This window comes from Trichechus manatus, unplaced genomic scaffold (genome assembly GCF_000243295.1).
Source record: "Trichechus manatus latirostris isolate Lorelei unplaced genomic scaffold, TriManLat1.0 scaffold00039, whole genome shotgun sequence".
In the NCBI taxonomy this organism is placed as follows: domain Eukaryota; kingdom Metazoa; phylum Chordata; class Mammalia; order Sirenia; family Trichechidae; genus Trichechus; species Trichechus manatus.
This window is the reverse complement of record NW_004443975.1, coordinates 20,104,888-20,127,250: the sequence shown is the minus strand read 5'-3', so window position 1 is coordinate 20,127,250 and position 22,363 is coordinate 20,104,888. Positions and strand designations below refer to the sequence as shown.

General features: G+C 37.2%; 1 protein-coding gene across 1 annotated transcript in view; it reads right to left on the bottom strand.

Moving 5' to 3' along the window:
• LOC101357370 (usherin) overlaps nt 1-22,363 on the bottom strand; it is a 276,794-nt gene that overhangs the window by 76,792 nt on the left and 177,639 nt on the right. The window contains exons 11-12 of the mRNA XM_004375958.2: nt 6,338-6,533; nt 2,132-2,776 (exon numbers count right to left, since the gene is read on the bottom strand). Coding sequence (XP_004376015.1) covers nt 2,132-2,776; nt 6,338-6,533 — 841 coding nt within the window. The remainder of the gene's footprint in view (nt 1-2,131; nt 2,777-6,337; nt 6,534-22,363) is intronic.

Here is a 22,363-nt window from a genome sequence, read left to right as displayed (position 1 = left end):
GAAGTGATGCACCCCTCACCCCAGGAAGTGTGGCAGGGACCTAAGGTTCATGTCAAAACGTTCTCTCTCTAAAGGAGGATATAGAATGAGGATCATCACAAATAATGAAAATAATTATCATATTTAAAGTATTCTTGCATTTTATTTATTTGTGTGCTTGTCTTATTTCCCTTGTTAGATTTTCAATATCTTGAGGGCTAGGATTATCTTATTCAACTTGCACAGACTCAATAATATAATTCCTTATACACTGCGGACATTTAGCAACTGGTTTGTTTAATTGAAGACACTGAGAAACAATCAGGAGTTTTACTGTGGCAGCTCCTTGGGCTTCTTTTTCCTTAATCAGGTACTCATAATTTTAAATGAGAAAAATATCAGCAGAAAAACAAAAATCACAGAAAAGTAAGTCCTTATATATTTTTTAAAATAACACAAAGAACTTGAAGTTTTCTTTCACTTGACTTTCCTCCATTTTAAACCTCTTCACTTTTTGATTCCAATCAATAGCCAATGTGCCTCCACTGTGGACAATACAAACTTGGCTCTCCAGCTCACCTTTCTGGAATTTTTAAGGTTTCAGAAGGACTGTAGACACTGATGTGGGGAATGGGAGAATAGATAAAGTCTATTTGGTAACCACAATGATATCTTGGGCTCTCAGCAACAGAAAAACCCAACGGAGTAGAGGCAAGGATCCAGAGATTATCACTACCTAAATTTGTATTATATATTTATTTGTAAATTAATTTATTGTTAGTCTCTCCATCAGGATATAAACTCAATGAAAGTATTGTTCACTGCTGCAGATAAAACATCCCTTGATTAGATTGTGAAATCAACATTACCCTCAAGGAAAAGATTTCTCAGTAGAAATGTTTATCTGTATAACTGCACTGTCCAACAAAAGATAATAATCCCAATCTGTTACCTTGTGCAGCCCACCACCCCTCAGCCAGTGGAGGTTTGCGTGTTTCTATGATGCTGAATAGGTTTCAGGGAAGCTTCCATACTAAGACTAGGAAGAAAGGTCTGGTGATCTACATCCAAAAATCAGCCATTGAAAATGGTACAGATCAAAATTGCCTGATCCACAGCTGATGATGGGGCTGACACAGGACTGGGCAGCATTTCCTTCAGCTGCGCATGGGGTCACCATGACGGGAGCCAACTTTCCGACAGCTAACAAGAACAACATACTTTGACATTCTAGCTTTTCTTAACTCTAATCCTGGGGCAATATCTTCAGAGGAACACTGACAAACTGTAGCTTGTCCTAGAAAGAGAGAGTGGCTCCAACCGCAGAGGGTCTATAAGTCAGGGCATGTATGAAATAGCTGAAGAAATGGAGAAGATTTTGCTCATGTAACTAGCTCCTCAGGGCTCAAGAGGACGTGATGATGCTTGGCTAATTTTTAATAGCTCTTTTTTTTTTTCAATTGTTAAAAAAGGATTTTATATCAAGTTGAGCAATTTAATATTCCTGTTGCCATCGAGTTGATTCCAACTCATAGCAACCCTACTGGACAGAGTAAAACTGCCCTATAGTGTTTCCAAGGGTGTAATCTTTACAGAAGTAGACTGCCACATCTTTCTGCCCTGCAGCCACTGGTAGGCTTGAACTGCCGACTTTTCAGTTAGCAACTAAGCACTTTAACCACTGCGTCGTCAAAAACCAAAACACACAAACTCGTTGCCGACGAGTCGATTCTGACTCCCAGCAACCCTATAGGACAGAGTAGAACTGCGCCACAGGGTTTCCAAGGAGCAGCTGGTGGATTTGAACTGCCAACCCTTTGTTTAGCAGTAGAGCTCTTAACCACCACGCCACCAGGGCCCACTGCATCACCAGGGCTCCTCAAATGAATATTGGCAAGTCTCGGTTATGAAAGAAGTCTGCATGGCTGAGGTTCATCTAAACTATCCCCACAAAAAGAGCAACACAAACATGCCGGATAATCTTGATTAACAAATCAAATCATTAGATCTGGGCTGGATAATGATACATACACAATCACACTGGGGATAAATTTTTTAGAAGCCTGAAATAGGAATGAAGGGGAATCACCTAATCCAGAACAATGAGAGGAGAGCCATTCTGCTCTGAAAAGGGGGCACATTTCTCCCTTACCTGGTTGACACTGATGGCACCTTCTTCCTTGACGATTAGGCAGACATAGGCACTGACCACTGATTGGGTCACAAATGGTCCCAGGCAGTGTCCCCAGGGAGTCACACTTACACATCCGGCAGCCTTGAAAATTGCCACTGGTCAAATTGTACCTGTGAGGCTTACACTGATTACAGTGAAGACCTGTTACCCCTAATTTGCAAGGACACTGTCCTGTTGATTTCTCACACAGCAGAGAGCCATTTACTGTCCCAGTCTTATCACAGTTGCAAGGCAGGCAGAGGAAGGAATTATTTTGCTGTTGTAGGTAGAAGTATCCCTCCAAACATTCATTGCACTGTCTTCCTCCAACATTGGGCTTGCAGACGCACTGCCCTGTTTTAGCATCGCAGACCGTCCCAGGGAGGGTTCCAGCCATATCGCAGTCACAGGTCTTACAGCTGGTGACGTCCGACCCGTAGAAGTTTTCTCTGCAGGTGTCACACTGAAGTCCTTTGACTTCTTTTTTGCACTTGCACTGCCCAGAAAGAGGATCGCAGAACTTGTTCGCAGAGCCGTGGGGGTTACACTGGCAGGGCTCACATCCGCCATCATTCCAGCTTCTGAGAAACTTAAATCCAAAATCGCAGTGATCACACCTAAGTCCTAAAGATCAAACGTGTTTAAAAACAAGTGAGGATGGGAAAATAATTTAATTCGACACCTCAAGAGAGCTGAAACACAAACAGTGCTGGTGGAGACATTTAATGCAGACTCAACGTGCTGAGGGTTTTTCTCACTGGCAACGGCCCAGAGGGCTAACCAGTCACCCAGAATACAATGGCAAAACTTAATTCAGCATTCATATAAAATTTTGCTTGCAGTGTGCTTTATAAAAATTTAGTTGTTTATTACTTAATGCAAAGAAAAATGCTAGTGGAATTGTTCCTTCTGCCACATACACTGGGGCTCTTTCCCTCTTTAGCAAATATTAAAACTATCTTTAAAAAAATAGTCATTGTAAAATACAGTAGAGAGTGAAATATATTTTCAAAGCCATACAGAAGAAGAAATGCATATATTACCACATTAGTTATTTTCCCAAATCAGAATTCACTAAAATTGTTTAATAAAACGTTAAGCTGATAACTATTTCCTGTGACAACAGTGTGTCCACTTACTTCTGAATATCATACATTTAAATAATTAACATAAATAAAATTTATCCAGAGTGATTTTTATTTTAATGCTTTTATATGGGCCTATCTTTTATCATTTTCAATTAATATAAGTTATGCTCTCCTTGGCTTATAAAGCAATCGCTTTGCTTGTCATATTGTGTGATTCACAACATACCTCTTCAACCACTAAGTAGATTATGCTGTTTATATTACCTCTATGTAAAACCATATGCATACACATTTTACAAACAGAGAAAAACGTTTTATCCCCTAAACTTACATCTCTGGCATCTGAGGTTAGTCTCAAAAAGGGTATTACAAGGCAAAGAAGTTAAAAAAAAGGAGTCGTAAGCATTCAGATGCAAAATGTTTCTTGTAGGTAATCTTCACATATCCCTGAATTTAAATAACTCGCTGTGTGGGTTTGAATCCATTGAAACATTTATGTTAAGCCATTATAACTATTTTTTTAAAATGAAGCCTAAAATAACAGTCAAAAACGCAATCAGGAACTCATATGTAGAAAAGTATTTCTTAAACTGGAAGGAAATGCACACTGTACATGCTGATATATGGATAACAATTGAAGAACTCCAACGGGAGGCAAGTTCCTTTAACGGTGACGAATGAGTCACCTGAGGCGTATCATTTAATTTCAATAAGGAAAATAAAAAAGGACCACTATTGCTGCAAATTTAAAAATAACTGTATTGTTAACAAGAATTATGACTCATTTTAAACTATTAAAATTGGTCTACATGGATTCATATCATATCAGTTTTAAAAATATGCGCAGTGCTTATTTGAATATGCCATACATATTCCTGACAGGTAATCTATTCCTGACGAGGCCTACAGGGCATCACATTCGGTGTTAACAAGTATAGGCGAGTTAGCACACTTGGCATTTAATTCACATTCTTCTCCCTTTTTATTCTAGATGAATGACCTACTTTAATAAAATTATTGGTGCTAATGTATTTTACTGGTGATAGAATCATTAGTAAGATTTAACAGTTTTGTGAACTCTTCAGTTTGCTTTGTGAAGCATATACAATATACTTGTATTTTCTGTTTTTTTTTTTTTACATTAACAAGGTAAAATTGAATCAGTTTACTTGCTAATTGCGTTAGGAAAAGAAATATATATACATACCAAGTTATATTTTTATTATAAAAATACTGCATTTGCAGAAATAACCCTAAAAATAATAATACTAAATCGTGATTTGTTGTTAGGTGCCAACAAGTCGGTTCCAACTCATAGCGACCCTATAGGACAGGGTAGAACTAAGCCATAGGGTTTCCAAGGAGCGGCTGGTGAATTTGAACTACCGACCTTTTGGTTAGCAGCCAAGCTCTTAATCACTAAGCCACCAGGACTCCTAATGGTGACTTAGTTGTTGTAAAATATATGGCTATATTTTCCCACAGACATTACCTCGATCAACCCCTAAAAATTAGGTAAATGGCAGGAAAGTCATAACAAATTCCAAATAAATAGTAAATTTTTATTTTCTGCTTCCTTTCTGAAACCTACCCAACAGAGGAACGATCCCTTTGATATACATTGTCTTTAAGTTTTGTGCTCACATCTTGAATTTAAAATATATCAAACATTAAAGAACAAAGTATGTCACAGAGATTGAATTCAAAGGTCTTAGAATTCAGTCAGCATCACAGATAACACACAAAGATGTGCATCTCTTCATAAGTTAGCGATTCTTTTTTTCTGGAAAAGTTAATTTTTGTGTACTTGAAAAGAAGAAGGGGAAATTTTATTATCGATTTTGGTGTAACCTTTCTTTACACCAAAGAAGTCTCATGTAAGACCATTAAGTGCACCATTTTCTTTATTTTTCAATTAAAGTTGAAATGTGTGATTAGCCGAATTGCATAAAAAGATGTATATACAACTACACATATGGAACATAAGGAATTAGCTTCAGAATATAGCACACAAAGAAAAAGGTATTCAGAATGTGATGTACCTGCGGATGTGTATCTGTATCTATGTGTTTGTATGTGTGCACGCGCACACACGTGTATTACTGCCAGGCATGTTCTTATTGTTGTAGGGTTCGGGTCAGTATTAGAAAAACCATGGAGGACTTGGTGTCTTGAATGACAATAGAAAGGTAAAGGTCTGTTTTAAACCTCCTGTGTGAGCCAAGACATGTTCAGTTACAATACAGGGCTCACTTCATCAGGAAACTTGCCGCTCATAATATTCTCATACATCAAAATTTCAAAGTGCATTATGTACATAGTGCATTTTGGGCACTTGATAAATTTTGTCCTTATGTGGCTGCGGTTCCCCTCAAAAATGTTGGAGGTAATAAATTGCTATAATCAAATCTAATTTCTGAAAAATACCTGTGGGAGTAACAAACAAAAAAGCACATCTTGTATAAAAAAATGATAAATAACACCAAAGGTAGCTGTTTATTATAATCAGCTTGACACTGAATTACAAAATTAAAATTATGTGGCCCTTTATAACTAACCCTAGCAATATATATGATCTGTGGAATTATGTTGACTTATTTTGCATTTCATAAGAACAGTTCAAAGAAATATAATAGAAAAAAAATGAAAAGATTTATCACAAAGGACCCTGTAGCAGAGAATATTTTTTTTAAATCCATTTATTTTGGTCTATCAAGAAAACTAGCATGAAAACGATTTGCTTAGAACTCATTAAGTGCAAAACATTTTGAAAAAGTGCTAATTTTCTAAAAGAAACATCTATGCAGTAAGAAAATTATATTTTTCTATGACTTATTAGTATGGGACCATGTGAACTAATGCATCTACAGAATAAAGAAACTTCTAAAGGGTTGATTAAACTCAGCTTCAAGCTGTAGTTCGATAGAATTATTAATTTAATCATTTTTAGACAGTTAATTTCGTCCAGATTGTTTTCCCCCCCACAGGCTGCCTTGAGAAAGGAAATTTACTTTACTCTTGAGTTATGAAATCAAATAGAGAATTTTATTTCAGACGGTAATAGAGATGTGACTGTAAACTTTTGCATTGCACATACCAATAACATTTGCTTTGCACTTGCACTGGCCTGAATTTTGGTGACAGGTAATATCTCCATCCACTGTCCCAGAGGTGTTACAGTCACAGGGACTGCAGCCCTCAGGATCCGACTCTCGAAGATTGTAGAATCCATCCTGGCAGTGATTGCACCGTCTGCCAGACACGTGTCTCTTACAATTACACTGGCCTCCAATCTAGAGAAGATACAACATTTTGTAGCATGATGAACGTATCTATTTTTAGATGATTTGCTCATTAGGTACAAGACAGAGAGGGAGGGAGAGGAAAAAAAACTTTAATGTTAAACGGTCAAGAAGGTAATAAGGTTCCTACTGACACCAAGCGTGGGAGGCTTAAGCAGAGTGAATGTTTAGAACCAAATGAAAATAAACCCCATAGAAGTCAGTCGTATATAACTAAAAGGGAAACATGGAATTAAGCATTGGGTACCACATAAAGATGTCAAAATACGGACATGGAGAGCCTGAAAATAGCAAAGAGGCAGAGTTAATTGAGTCTTTACAACTCTACCTCTCTCAGTTTTCTTGTTTTCAGTTACTCTCTCATTGATACAAACTTGTTTTAAACATGCCAGGTGTTTAAATTAAGGACAAATCTTTCTATAATAATGTGGTCCTAGTAAGATAACAGTGGGAGAAAGATGTGGCAGTCTGCTTCTGTAAAGATTTGCAGCCTTGGAAATCCTATGGGACAGTTCAACACTGTCCTACAGGGTTGCTATGACTCAGAATCGACCCCACAGCAGTGGGTTTTTGGTATGAAGATGTGATATGACCAGTGTTTAAAATAAAGTTCTTTATTAATAACATTATTTGCCCCTACTGATACATACCCAAAGGCAATGTTTTAACGCCCCTTTTAAAAAATATTTCATTATACTTATAGATCATTTATGTTATTTCTTAAAACCTAAAGTATATTTAGCTGATTCATATTGTGATAAGAATGCAAAAAATTTACTTGTTTTAGAGCACTGTCAAGAGTAACAGCTGAAAACGGTTTCCTCAACCTACTGTTTTGAGAAGAATAAAACATAAAATAAGTAAAATACATATAAAAATACATAGCATATGTAATGCACACCTACTATAAACATAGATAATACTATGTTAAGTAAAGATAATCCAGAGCTAAAACTCTTCATGGAGGGACAGCGGCATATAAAATGTGAAATCAACATGAACAATTCTCTAAAATGCAGGTCTTTTAACACAAGACATGTGGATACAGACATCAAATCCCTTCTACAGTCACTGGCATTCCTCGCCCTGGCTTCCCTGCACTTGGACTGAAGCCGGCTCTTACATTCACAGGGTAATCAGACTGGGAAGTAACCTATATGGGTGGAAAGGCACTGTTTCATTTAAGCTGGATCTCAGGGATATTAAAAAACACACACACGAGGTTGGGATTCAGTTACAAAGATGGAGAGAAGGGTTCAGGATTTCTAAAATAAAGATGTTTTTTAATCTATCACTGCCTCATTTTTCCTCATCTGAGAAATAGGGACTCACTGAAATCATGAAAGATAAAATACGATGGCTGATACAGAAATGCCGAAGACTCTGAAAAATAAAGGGTTATTCACGAACGAAACGTAGTGGGGGTAGTAATGAACCTCAATGTCAAAGATACATATAGGTCTGGAAAGACACAAAGGCCTCTGTGAATCGCCTCCTTGGGGCTGGCTTTGTCCTCAACCCACTCTCAGCCAGCCCCATCTGAAGCTAGATCATTATTCGAGATCAAGATTTGATTTGGCCTGAAAAAAATAAATGGTATGAGGGTAAGTATGTATTACATACAGCCCTTGAAATCCAACAGGCCTCTGATTACATACTTAAAACACTTCAAATTCATCATCAGATAATTTAGTAACTTACTTTTTGGCCTTTGGTTCACTTGCATTAGCCTTATTCTCCAAACAGATGGCAAGCCCCTTCAGGGATTTGACATGTATTATATTTCTGTCAAAGAATAACCTTATGCTTTCCCCACATGTAAAGTGTATCTATTCAAAGAGCAAGAATAAGGAAGAGGGGAACAGATAAAGAGGAATAAAGTATATTCTGTGCCAAAACTTTAGCTTTCATATATTTCATTATATTCTTTTTTTTTCTTCTTCTTCTTTTATTTTTCTTTGGACAAGCTATGCTGGCTTCCGCAGTATTGTGTAGTGTCTTACCCTTCACCAAAGTTACCACTTATCTGTTGTCTATTTAGAGTTTTTCCATCCCTACCCCTCCCCTCCCTCGTAAACATCAAAGATTGTTTCTTTGTGTGTGTAAACCTTTTCAGGAGTTTTTACAGTAGAGGTCTCATACAATATTTGTCCTTTTGTGATTGACTTATTTCACTCAGCATAATGCCCTCCAGATTCATCCATGTTTTGAGATGTGAGATTATATTCTAATTTAAATATAATGCTGGTATTAACCAGAGCCTCCTTGCCTCTTGGAATCGAGGTAAGACTGCCTGTAAGCCTTGATTGCATTCTTGTAGAAGCACAAAAGCGGTCTTTAAGTTTATGTGAATGCCACGTGTATTGATATCCTCGCAGTCATACTGATCCTAAATTTCTGCCTTTTCCATTTTGAAATCTTCTTGCAACCTGACAGCACTACCCTGCATCACCCCAGAGGTGAAACTTGACCAATGCCTCAATTTCAAGACCAGGGACTGTTGGTTTTGTTTTTGTTTTTTATAAAGTATTCATTAAATTTTCCTAAAGATTTGAGGTGAAAGGGGGTGAGAGCTTTATTTTGCAATTTCCAATACCTCTTTACTGCCCCTACAACTAGAAATTCTCATAGGCTTCTGCACTCAAGTTAGACACCATTGCTGTGGCGTCTTCACTCTCCCTCCTCCTTACTCTGCCCTAACGCAGGTCTGGGCGTCCCTGGGTAGGACAAAAGGTTAACACGCTTGGCTGGTAACTGAAAGGCTGGCAGTTCAGTTCCATCCAGAGGCACCTCAGAAGAAAGACCTAGCTATCTACTTCTGGATAATCAGCCACTGAAAATCCTCGGCAGCACAGTTCGACTCTGACGCACATGGGATCACCCGGAGTCAGAATCAACTCGACGGCAACTGGTTTTAATACATGTCTACTTTTTCTATTTCGCCTGACTTTAAGCCACTTTCCCACACAGAACATCTTGAAAATGTCCATTATTGCCTTGATTCCTGCCAACACCTGTTTTATCAAAGCCTTTTTTTTCAATAAAAATAAATCTCTCCATATGAGAAACTCTCCTGTAAAATAATATCATTTTCCTTCATTTCATTAAACTACAAGTTTGTGTTGCATACCTATAATTGCTCTGTATCACCTATATCTTAAAATGGGGTTTTAAAATAATTGATATGAGGTCTTATAATTTTATGAAATGAGTTTACTTTATTCAGTTTCTCAAAATTCACCTGAAAATACAAAGTTTACTCTTACACTCAGCTGTAGATTCTCTTTTTTTAATGTGAGAAAATATAGATCATATTCTAGGACAAATTCCTGGAAAAGAGAGGGCCACCGCCCTTTAAACACACGCTTCCAGAAGTCAGGCACAGCATTGCTCTGGCTCCGGGACCTTGGCAGAATCCTTACATGTTAGCTCTAAGTTGACCTGTTGAGCATGAAACATAATTTTCATGCCAGGAAGGAAGGACCTTCCTTCATCACCTTCATCCCTTCGTACCAGAAGAAAGAAGTATCCTCCCCATGAGCGCAAGTTAGAAACTAGGAAATAACTTTGATTAGCCTGGCTTGGTTCATATGTCTATCTCTTAGTTTTCTTGTTTCTTACAGTGGAAGGAAGCTGAGGTCATTGACTTGAGACCTTTCTTCTTTTCTAACACAGGTATTTAGTGCTATTAATTTCCTACTAAGTCCTGTATATTGGCCTCCCACGAGTTTTGATACACTGTGTTTTCACTTTCATGCAGTTCAAAATGCTTTCTAATTTCCCTTTTGATTTCTTCTTCGACCCTTGGGTTATTTAGAAGTGTGTTATTTAGTTTCCAAATATTTGGGGATATTCCGGAGAGTATGATCTTACTGATTTATAATTCATTTATGGTCAGATAATATATTTTATATGATTTGAATTCTTTTAAATATATTGACATTTGTTTTACAGCCCAGAATATGGTCTATTTTAGTAAATGTTCCCTATGGCCTAGAAAAATATGTGTATTCTTTTGTTTTTGTGTGAATGTTTTATAAATGTCAAGTAGGTCAAACTGGTTGACAGTGTTGAGCAAATCTATATACTTACTGATTTTTTGTCAGTTTTCTCTATTAATTATTGAGATAAGGAGAAGTGAAATACCCGACTGTAATTGTGAAGTTTTCCATTTCTCCTTTCAGTTCTGTCAGCTTTTTCTTTGAGTATTTTGAAACTCTGCTATTAGGTGCAAAAATGTTAAAGATTTTTAAGTCCTCTTGATTAACTGACCCCCTTTTCAAAATGAAATGATCTTCTTTATCCCAGATAATATTGTTGCTATAAAATCTATATTTTTTTATATTAATAAAATCTCTCCAGCTTTCTTATGATTAGTGTTTGCTTGGTATGTCTTTTTCCACTCCATTATGCTTAATCTGTGAGTATCTTATATTTGAAATATGTTTTTTAAAGGCAGCATATAGTCAACTTGTAGACTTGCTTCATTATCCAATTTGCCAATCTCTTTTAATTGGGGTATTTAGACCATTAACATTTAATGTGATTATTGATATACCCACTGCAGTGAAGTTGATTCCAACTAATAACAATCCTATAGGACAGAGAAGAACCTCCCCACAGGGTTTCCAAGAAGCAGCTGGTGGATTCAAACTGCTGACTTTTGGATAGCAGCCGAATGGTTAACCACTGTGCCACCAGGGCTCCTAATTATTGATATAATCCCATTGCCGTAGAGTTGATTCCGACTCATAGCGACCCAGGACAGAGTAGAACTGCCTCACAGGGTTTCCAAGGAGTGGCTGGTGGATTCAAACTGCCGTCCTTTCAGTTAGCAGTCAAGCTCTTAACCACTGCACGACCAGGACTCCTATTATCGATATAGTTAGGTTGAAATCTATCACCCTATTAATTGTTTTCTATCTTTCCCATATGTTTTTGTTCCTCTTTTCTGCCTGATTTTGTATTATTTTATATTTTTATGATTCCATTTTATCTCCATTATTGGCTTATTCGATATAATTCTTTGTCTTATTATTTTAGCCATTGCTTTGAAGTCTATAGTGTACATGTTTAACTTACTGCAGTCTACCTTTAAATGATAAAATAGTTCACATACAGTATAAGAAACTCACAATAATATACTTCCTTTTCTCACCTCCTAACCATTGTACTATTGTTGTGATAATATTGCTTATACACATGCTATAATTCCCGTAATGGTTAAGATTGTGTGTCTACTTAGCTGGGCCATGATTCTCAGTGTTTATACGTGATCACTCCTATGATGGAATTTGCTGGGAGTAGTCAGTCAATTGAAAGGGAGTTTCTGTGGGGATGTGGCCTGCATCCAAATATAAGCAGACATTCTGGCTTTCTGTTTGCTGTGGATCCTGCAGCTGCCTCCTGTTTGTCTGACTTCCGGTTCATGGGACTTGAGCTATCAGCTTATCTGTTGATCTTGGGTTCACCAGCCTCTACAGCTATGTGAATCGGGAGAAGCCTTGCAGTCTTGCTTGCCAATTGTCATGGTTTGAATTATGTCTCCCAAAAAATGTGTATCAGTTTGGCTGGGCTATGATTCCTGGTACTGTGTGATTTTCCTGTATGTTGTAAACCTGCCTCTGTGATGTTAATGAGGGAGGATGGGTGGCAGTTGTGTTAGTAAGGCAGGACCTGATCTACAAAACTGGATTGTGTCCTGAGGCAATCTCATGAGATATAAAAGACAGAAGTGAGCAGTGAGACACGGGGACCTCATACCATCAAGAAAGCAGTGCCAGGAGCAGAGTGCGTCCTCTGGACCGGGGTCCCCGTGCTGAGAAGCTCCTAGTCTGGGGGAACACTGATGAGAAGGCTGAGAGAGAGAAAGCCTTCCCCTGGAGCTGACCCCTTGAATTTGGACTTTTAGCCTACTTTACGGTAAGGAAATAAACTTCTCTTCGTTAAAACCATCCACTTGTGGTATTTCTGTTGTAGCCGCACTAGATGACTAAGACACCAATCTTGGGATTCATCGATTTTCACAGCCTGTGAGCAAGAACTGTGCTCTCTGACCTGCTGATCTTGAGTTCGCCAGCCCCCGTGGCTACGTGAGTCGAGAGAAGCCTCTATCCTGATCCAGGGACTTGGGACATTCCAGCCTCTACAATCGTGTGAGCCGTTTCCTTGACATAAATCTCTTTATATATGTATATATATAGTGATACGCTTTACTGGTTTTGCTTCTCTAGCCTAAGACAATTCCTTTACTAAAGTCTAATTTTTTAAAAAACAGTCAATTATCTTTTAAAGAGAATTAAATCATTAGAAAAACATCTTATATATTTGCCCACGTAGTTACCATTTTTTGAGTTCTTTGTTTCTTTATGTAGATTAATATTTTTATCTGGTATCATTTTATTTCTGGTTGGAAAACTTTATACTTTTTTTATGGTGCAAGTCTGCCTGTGATGAACTTTTATTTTTTGTATTGTTAAAAAGTATTTATTTCACCTTCATTTCAGAAAGATATTTTTGCTAGGTATAGAATTCTAGGTTCATCTTTTTATTTATTTATTTTTCTCTGTAGTTTAAACATGTTGTTCCCCTGACTTCTTGCTTGCATTATTTCTGACAGAATATGTGTGGTCATTCTTGTTTTTCCTCTGTAATGTTGCCTGTCTCCAGCTGCTTTTAGTATTTTCTTATATCTTTAAAGAGAAAACTATCACAAGTTTTGAGCAATTCGATTATGATGTGTCCTTTTGCAATTCTCTTCATGTTTCTTATGCTTAGGTTTTTTCAAGCTTCTTGAGTCTGTGATTTTATAGTTTTTATTGTATAATATTTGGAATTTTTTGGCTATTTTTTCTTCAGATAATTTTTCTTCGCTCAACCTCCCTTGCCTGTCTTTTGGGAACTCCAAGTGTACCCATATCAAGCCTTTTAAAGTTGTCCCACAGCTCACTAACGCTGTTTTAATTTTTTCTAATTCCTCTTTTCTCTGTGTGTTTCATGTGGATAGGTTATATTGCTATGTCTTCAATTGTAATCAATTAGTTTTTTCTACAATGTGTAATCTACCATTGACTTTATCCAGTGTATTTTTCATTTCACACATTGTATTTTTAATCTGTATAATTTGACATGTATCTTTTTTGTATTTTCTAAGGCTCTGTTTAACTTTTTGAACTCTGAAATACAGTTATAATATCTGTTTTAAAGTAATTGCCTGCTAATTCTAATATCCATTTCAGTTCTGAGTCAGTTTTGATTGATTGATTTTTCTCTGCATTATGGTTTTATTTTCCTGCTTCTTTGCATTCCTGGTAATTTTTTATTGGGTGCCAGACATTGTGAATTCTATCTTGTTGGGTGCTAGATGTATCAGTGTTTCTATAAATAATCTTGAGCTTTTCTTCTGGGATTCAGGTAAGTTATTTGGAAATAGATGTTTTTAAGGTCTTGCTTTTAAGGTTTATTAGGTGGTACTGGAGCAGTGATCAGTCTAGGCATAGTCCTACCTATTGAGGCAAGATGCTTTTTTGTCTCTATCCAATGTCCCAAGAATCATGAGATTTTCCAATCTGGTGAGTTGAAGCAGGCCCTATTCCTTGCATGAGTGCTGAGCACTGTTACCTTTAACCCTTTGAGCTGTTCTTTCCCCAGCCTCAGACACAAGTAATTAATAGTTGAGGAGGACATTCTGCAGATATCTGGAATTATCTTTCTGTGCTGCTCTCTCCTCTAGCCACTTTGGACTCCCCAAACTCTTATCTCCATATCCCCAACTTGGAGGATCCATTGGACTCCACTGGTTCTCTCCTCCTGCACCCTAGCCTGGAAATTCTCTCAAGGTGACAAGCTGGGACACTCGTAGATTTCATTTCATTTGTTTCCTGTTTCTCAGCGATCATTATCCTTCCTTGCCCATCTTCAATGTTTTATATATTTTGTCCATATTTTGGTTGTTTAGTTGGGAGGATAAACCCAGTTTCTGTTATTTTATTTCTCTAAAAATACAAGTCTCAAAAAGGTGGTTTTTTAGACCTGACAAAACAACTATAAACTGACTTTAAGAGAAGACTATATGACAAAATCCAGAGAAAATTTTAAATACATGCATCATAGAAGGAATTGCACTGAGAAATGTTTATTGGGCTGTTTGATATAGGCTCCAAGCTTTCAAACCAAACCAGACTGAGTGTCAGAGAAGCTCGACAGAGATACTTTTCCTTATCATATCAGGAAAAAGGGACCACATGGGTCAAAAACAGTATACCAACTCTCAGCTGCTCAAGACCTGTCTTCTTAAGCAGTCAAATTGCAGTTCTGCACCTTCAATCCCCCCCTCAGCACATTTTCTTAAAGACAATCTCTGAGACACGAAGTATCTGAATGGAGATTAAAAGCAGAGGTACAATGCACCCTGAGATGCTCAGAAGCCTAAGAAACAGCATTATAAACAGGAGAAGAGTTTAGAAATGTACTGGTGGTTGTGTATGTGATTGGGAGCAGAGGAAGGGAAAACAAGGATTAGTTTTTATGTGGTAACCATTCCAATATGTATTTAAATCTATAGTCTCTTATTTCACTAAATCATCTGTTGAAACAGAAGATCTTGCCTCAGTCTGTAAATTAAATTGTAAGTAAGCTGATGTTTGGTTATGTATCTAATTAAGAGAAAGATAAAAATAAGGGATAAGTACACTGTATGCATTCTGCTTTCTCACAAATGATTGACCTTGCTAAAAATTGTTCATTTGAGGATTAATAAAATTAAGACAAAATTCTCTCCAGGAGGGGTAGTGGGACAGATGAAGGAGTTAAAATCATGGTAAAGTTTTTTCTTGCTCAAGAAAAAGAATGTAAGTACTGACTATTGTTGGCTATTGTAAGGAAAACAAAATTTTGTATATATATATATATATATGCACACACAGAGATACATATATATACACACACACACATATATATATATGCATTTAATATGCAGCCTTGGTGGCTCAGTGGTTAAGAGCTACGGCTGCTAACCAAAACGTCGGCAGTCCAAATTCACCAGCTGCTCCTTGGAAACCCTATGGGGCAGTTCTACTCTGTCCTATAGGGTCACAATGGGTCAGAATCGACTCGACAGCAGTGGGTTTTTGGTTTTTATATACATATTTCTATATACATATTTTTAAATATTTGAGTTAAAAAATAAGATAAGATTTGGTAGAATTTACAAGATTGACCATGTTCCTATTTCCTCTTTGCCTCAATATCTCACTAACGGAATAAAAAAAAGTATAACCAACAAATTTAATCAAACTAGTAGAGAAGAAAATAGAGGAGAATAAATTAAAAAACAATTTCAAGACAATTGTTTTTCTAAGATAGAAAATGGAAGGAGGAAATACAAATGAATATATTTGGCTGATCAAAGAAGCTACAATATGGATGCCAGCGGAACTGTATTCCTAAAACAAAAGAACCAATTTTTCCTACAGAACCACTGAAAGGCTTAAAGTTTGGAGGCAATAAAACACAGAAAGTAGGAATAGGCTACAGGGCTAAAGTTAGAATAATGGTTCTCCTCAGGGCAATTTTGCACTCCCTGCCCCCCCCCAACACACACACACACACACACACACACACACGCACGCACACACACGCGCGCGCACACACACACACACACACGCACGCACCCATGCGCGTAACAATGTCTGGAGATCTTTGCAGTAGCTAAATGGTGAAGAGATAATGGGCAGTGCTACCAGCATCTACTGGGTAGAGGCCAGGGATACTTCTGAATACCCTACAGTGTAATGATAGCCCCCCACAACAAAGACTTATCCAGCCCAATATGCTGAGGTTGAGAAAGCATAAGAAGAATGGGCTGAGAGTCTATAAAGAAAGTAGTTAGACATCCAGGTGTCCTTCAGAATATCACATAGCCAGGTAAACTACTACTGCACTGTGACATCAGAGTTTTATTTTCAAGAAAGATTAAAACTAACAATCTCCATTCTATAAATAATCAGTAGTCAGTGAGTGGGTGAGATATAGAATAGAAATAGGAGGAGGAGAGAATTAAGTGAATGGTGTGTATACTAAGATTGGGACCTGTCCCCATTCTCTTTCCCCTATACTGCTTCTGGAAAGCCAGCAGCCAGACTTACTTCCCTTAAATAATAAACAGATGGATTCTTATATAGAAAAACTAAAAAGCTATGGAGATAATCTCTGGGACTGACATCTGAGCCCCCACAGCTACAAAGGAAAAATCTCTTTCTGCCCATATACAGGAGTAAAGCACATTTTGGAAATGTTTACCATTTCGGTATTGAACAGACTAGGCAGCAAAGATTTGTCAGACATTTGTGCAAAATTTCCAACATGAAAGACAGAGAAAAAGAATTAAGAAAAAGAAGAAGAAATTCCAGGGGGGAGCACAATGTAAGAAACAGAAAAAATATTAACCAAATACAAGTAAATAATTAGATAACCCCTATTATTATCTCCAGAAAGATAAGGTGAAAGTTGATTCCATTAAAAAAAAAATAGAATAAATTCCGCAAGAAAAAATTCTTTGAAGAGCTCTTGAAAATTAAAGATGCAATAGACAAAATAACAATCTCAATAAGAGAGCTGGAAGAGAAAGTGGAGCAAATTCCTCAAAATGAATAATAAAAATACAGAGGGAGGGAGGGAGACAGGGAGGAAAGAAGGGAAGAAGGAAAAAGAAGCCCACTGGATTTCCAGAAGGAATAAAAACACCACCTACAAAAGACCTTCTTTAAGGCTTCTTTCATCATCTTCTGGTCATGACCACGAGATTTCCAAAAGGAACACAGATGGCCAAAAAACATAAGAACAAATATGCCCAACAACATACTGGAAAAATGGTTGTGTGTCCATCTGTAACATGGGCCAAAGTGGAAAATAATATTCAAGCTTCACCAGGTAATTGTGAGAAGAATGCATTCATATGTTGCCCCTGGGAGCGTGAATTGGTTACAAAGAAAAAATATCTTCTTGAAAAATATTTGCAACCCATCATTCACACTTTGGATTTCTAAAAGGTTTTCCCAAGGCAAAGACCTATACTTTATCCAGGGATATGGTCTAGCAACTGTGAGCAAAAGCACTCTGTCCGCTCCGCTAAACAGCTCTGTGGCTGTGATTCTGCCTACTAACTCATATTCTATGTCTCCTCAACAAAGTTGTGTAAATTCCTAAATATGGATTACGTGATATCTTTACCAGACACAGTATGAAGTATACCATGCACTACTCCAAACAGACTAAATCTCCTGAGGCCTTAGTCTATTATCTATAAAATGATCATAATAATGTCTACCTCATAGACTTGTCATCAGTATTAACTAATGTAAGAGGGTTTACCACATCTCTGGTCTATAGTAAGTGCTTGTTAAAGATTAAGTATAAATTATTACTCTGTATATTCCACACTAGTATTGAACGAATAGTGGGCAGTAAAACTGATCAGGTTGATAATCAAACTTTTTTCAATCTTTCTCAGGTCCCCAAGTGACATGAATGGTTTGTAATTGGCTGTTAACCTAAAGGTTGGCAGTTTGAACCCACCCAACGGCACTGTGGAAGAAAGGCCTGGAGACTTCAGCCAAGAAAACCCTATCGGTCAGTTTTACTCTGTAGCACATTAAGTCACCATGAGTCTGAATCAACTTGATGACAACGGGTTGGGTTTGCTTTTGATTTAAAGTACCTGACGGATGTGTGACAGACATTTGCAAAGTGAAGAGACTCATCGTTTGTACCCTGGACAAGGATTCTGAAAGCTTTGGGTGTCCCTTCTTCTCTCTCATTCCACATCAGCTACATCTGTTCTGTTCCCAGAGCACACCAGGAATGCTCCCACTTTGGAGTGTTTGCAAAGGCTGCTCCCTCTGCCTGGCCCCCTTCCTCCAGATTTCCACGTCACTAACTCCCTCACCTCCTTCAGGTCTCAAATCAAATGTTATCTTCTCAACGAGACCTATCGTGAACACATATCTACAATTGCAATTTCCTTTCTTCCAATGGCACTCCTGAGAGTTCTTGCATTTATTATTATCTTTTCCTCCACTCCCCAGCCCATATTACAATGTAAGTTCTACAATATTAGAGATTTTAGCCTTTTTAATAATTTGTTAAATAAATGCATGCATTCTCATCTTACAGAAGAAGAAACAGATCCTCAGAAAGATCAAACTACTTTTTGAAAGTTATGTAACTAATATGTGGCCTAGATCTCAAATCCATGCTGGTAACCACCTTGCTAAATTCACTCCCTTTGTGGTAAGCTACAAATCTAATAGCAACAATAGGAAGATTGTTAGACCCAAGGAAGTTTAGGCGATGGAGTATAACTGTAAATAGTTCAAAGCACCTTGACAGAGTCCGGAAAGCAGCCCAGGTATTGTTGGTGAATTTCTTTGAATAGCACTGATGTTCACTATTGGTTGCTAGACATTGCCTTGGGGCCACACCCAGTGTCTCTCCATTTTGAAGAATACTGCAAAAGTCTTCTCTCTGAGACTATGCAGCGATGACCGATATGCACAGTCAATTGTGTGAAAGCTGACACGATGGATTTGGTAGGGATATTAGTGGCAACAGAGAAGAGTAAGACCCTGAAACAATTACCCTGGTCATAGTTCTCACCTGTCCTCTGTGCTGAGACATGGGATTCTAGCAGGGTGTAATAATCCATATATGACTTTTTATGTGTACGGAAATAGCACTTTTGTGTTTAAAGAAAATATGAAGCATGATTTCAATATTAATAAGTTAGAGGAACACAGTATTGATCAGAGGTACTCTATATACTGGGCACTATATTTTAAGTAATTTGAAGCCACACTTTCAAAACAGCAGAAATAGAAATATATGTCTTTCTAAGCACTCATTTGGCTGCCGGTAGAGAAAATCTAATGCTCTATAGATTACATCTTCTCACTGAACTCACTAAAAGCCAATGAGGTAATGGTGATATTGTCAAACAAAGTAAGATTTTGAAAAGAAGACACAAAAACATAAGAACAGGAAGTCTGCCCTGAAAATTAAATTGGATTTGGAAGGTTTTGTTTGAACAGAAAAGAAATATAAAATGAGAGCCAGAAAGAAATCTTTTAATCAATGAGTATATTTTTCACAATATTCTTTTCTTTTTTAATTGAATAGAGAAAGTTCTAGACTTTTATAAAGATTCTTTAATTCTTACTCATCCTTGTTGGGGAATTCATTCATTCACATTGTCATTCAATAAAAGTGTGATCATATACTACCACGAGGCATGGACCCTGTGAGTTTTGTAAGGTTATATTACACTTCAATACCTTTCAGCTTCTATCACTTCTGCCCTCAGAATCACCATCATTACCCAGAAATTGTATACAGAACGATTTCCACGAGTCTGCTCCTCTCCCCTAACCCATTTAATAAATGCTATCAAATTAATTTCTTGCATTCCTGGTATAAACCCCAATCAGTCATGACATATAACCTTTATTATATATACTACTGGATTCAATTTGCTAATATATCATTAAGGAATTTTAAATTTATGTTCATATGGAATATTGGTGTGTGCTTTTCTTTTAATGTTTTTCTAAGTTTGGGAATTAGCATTACATAGCCCTCACAAAGTTACTTGGGAAGTATTTGCTCCTCCTCACTTTTCTGAAAGAGTTTATGTAGGACTAATATGATTTATTCCTTTATGTTCTCATAGAAGCCTGAAGTGTTCTTTGTTGAAATATTTTTGATTATGAGTTTAACGCCTTTAATCAACATGGAGCTGTTTAGTTTTCTATTTCTCCTATGTTAGTTTTGTACTCATTTGTCCATTTCATTTAGGATGTCAAATTTATTAGCAGAGAGTTGTTCATGATATTGCATTATTATCCTCTAGATGTTCACAAAATATGCAATGATGTCCCTTCCTTTTTTCCCTAATGTTATCAATTTGTGTTTTCTCTCCTTTTTATTGATCAATCTTGCTAGGGGTTCATCAGTTTTTTTTAATTTTTTCAAAGAACAAACTTTTGAGTTTGCTTGTTTTCGCTATTGTTTGCCCAACGTCCATTATAATAATTTCCATGTTATCTTTATTATTTTTTTCTCCTCTTTACTTTGAGCTTAGTTTGATCTTTTTTTACCCCCTCCCCTATCACTAGTCTGGCTCAGAAAACAATCAGCTTTATTCTAATGCTTGGCTGCAATTCTTTGATGGAGTCATTTTGCCATTCATCCCCACTTGTCATTAAATGCCTCTCTTCCCAGATCCACAAGAGACTTAAACACCCACAAAAGATCTGTGATTGACGGGAATAGGAAATACTATGTTAGAATAGTTGAAGATTGTGCTGATTAGGTGAAGGGTGGAGAAAAAGATACGCATCAATGAGCGAAATAAGTTTAAGAAGAGGGAGAAATGGAAGCCATAAAGTAGAAGGACAAACAACAAAAGAGGTTGAGTTTATAGTTCTCCATGTATTCTACATGTTCAAGGCAAGTTAGACAGCAAAAGTCAAAAAAGACTGCAGAGGATTCAAAGACAATGGTTATATGGCCACAGAGTTCTTGAATCTCTGAATCCCAACATCAAAATAGACAGAACTAAATAGCAAAGTCAAAAAATCCATGAATAATATTTATTTAAAAAAAAAAAAAAACTTGCTCAGAGAGAAGCAAGTCGGAACAAGCCACCAATAGTGATAAGGCCTGCATGGTATCAGCATCTGTGTGGAAGAAAGCAGACAGAAGTAATGGGGCATCTGACTTTTCAAAGACCTGATAATTAGAGAGCCCAAAGTACAGCGGGCCAATTTGAGAATGGGCAGCTGAAACTGGGGTTTTGGTGATGTACTATCAATTGATTGCAAGAGTTCTGCAGCGGACAAAAAGATCAACATAAACCACCATATGACCCAGCAATTCCACTCCCGGGTATGTACCCAAGAGACTTAAAATCAGCAACACAAACAGACAAATGTACACCAATGTTCATTGCAGCAATCCACAACAACGAAAAGGTGGAAACAACCTAAATGTCCATCAACAGATGAATGAATAAACAAAATGTGGTCCATCCATACAATGGGGTATTACTCCACCATAAAAAGAAATGAAGGCCAGATGCATGCCACCACATGGATGAACCTTGAAAACACTATGCTGAGCGAAATAAGTCAGTCACAGAAGGACAAATAAGATACGATCTCACTTATACGACATATCTACAATAGACAAACTTATAGAGACAAAAGATGTATTAGTAGTTACCCGGGGTGGGAGGGAGGGGGAGTGAGGGAGTCGTTCAGGAAGCAGTGAGTTTCTGTTTATGGTGACGGAAAAAATAATAACTGTTATGGGTGATGGTTGCACAACTGGCATCTCTAAATCGTACAGGTAAAAAGAGCTGCATTGGAAAATACTACATTATAGATATATATTTACAGCAATTTTTAAGAAAAGAAACTTGCAGTGGGAACTAAAGGGATTGGAGTAGTCTAGCCTCTATGAGCTCTGAAAACTGGCCCACCAGAGCGCACTTCTAGGGCAAACCCCAGAGAGAGAAGGGACTACTGAGAATAGATGGACAGAATAAATTGTTACGATAGGATATACTTAAAAAATAGAAATTCTGAACTTAGCATGGATTAATCAATGGCAATGAAAAAAATTAAATCTTTATATAGTTCATTTAAAAACAGTGGATAGTAAAAAAAAAAATAGCGCATAGTAAACAATACATCTCAGGAAGGTTAAATTTAATTTATCAGTTCCCAAATGTTTATTTTATTCACCATCATGTATGCTTTGCCCAG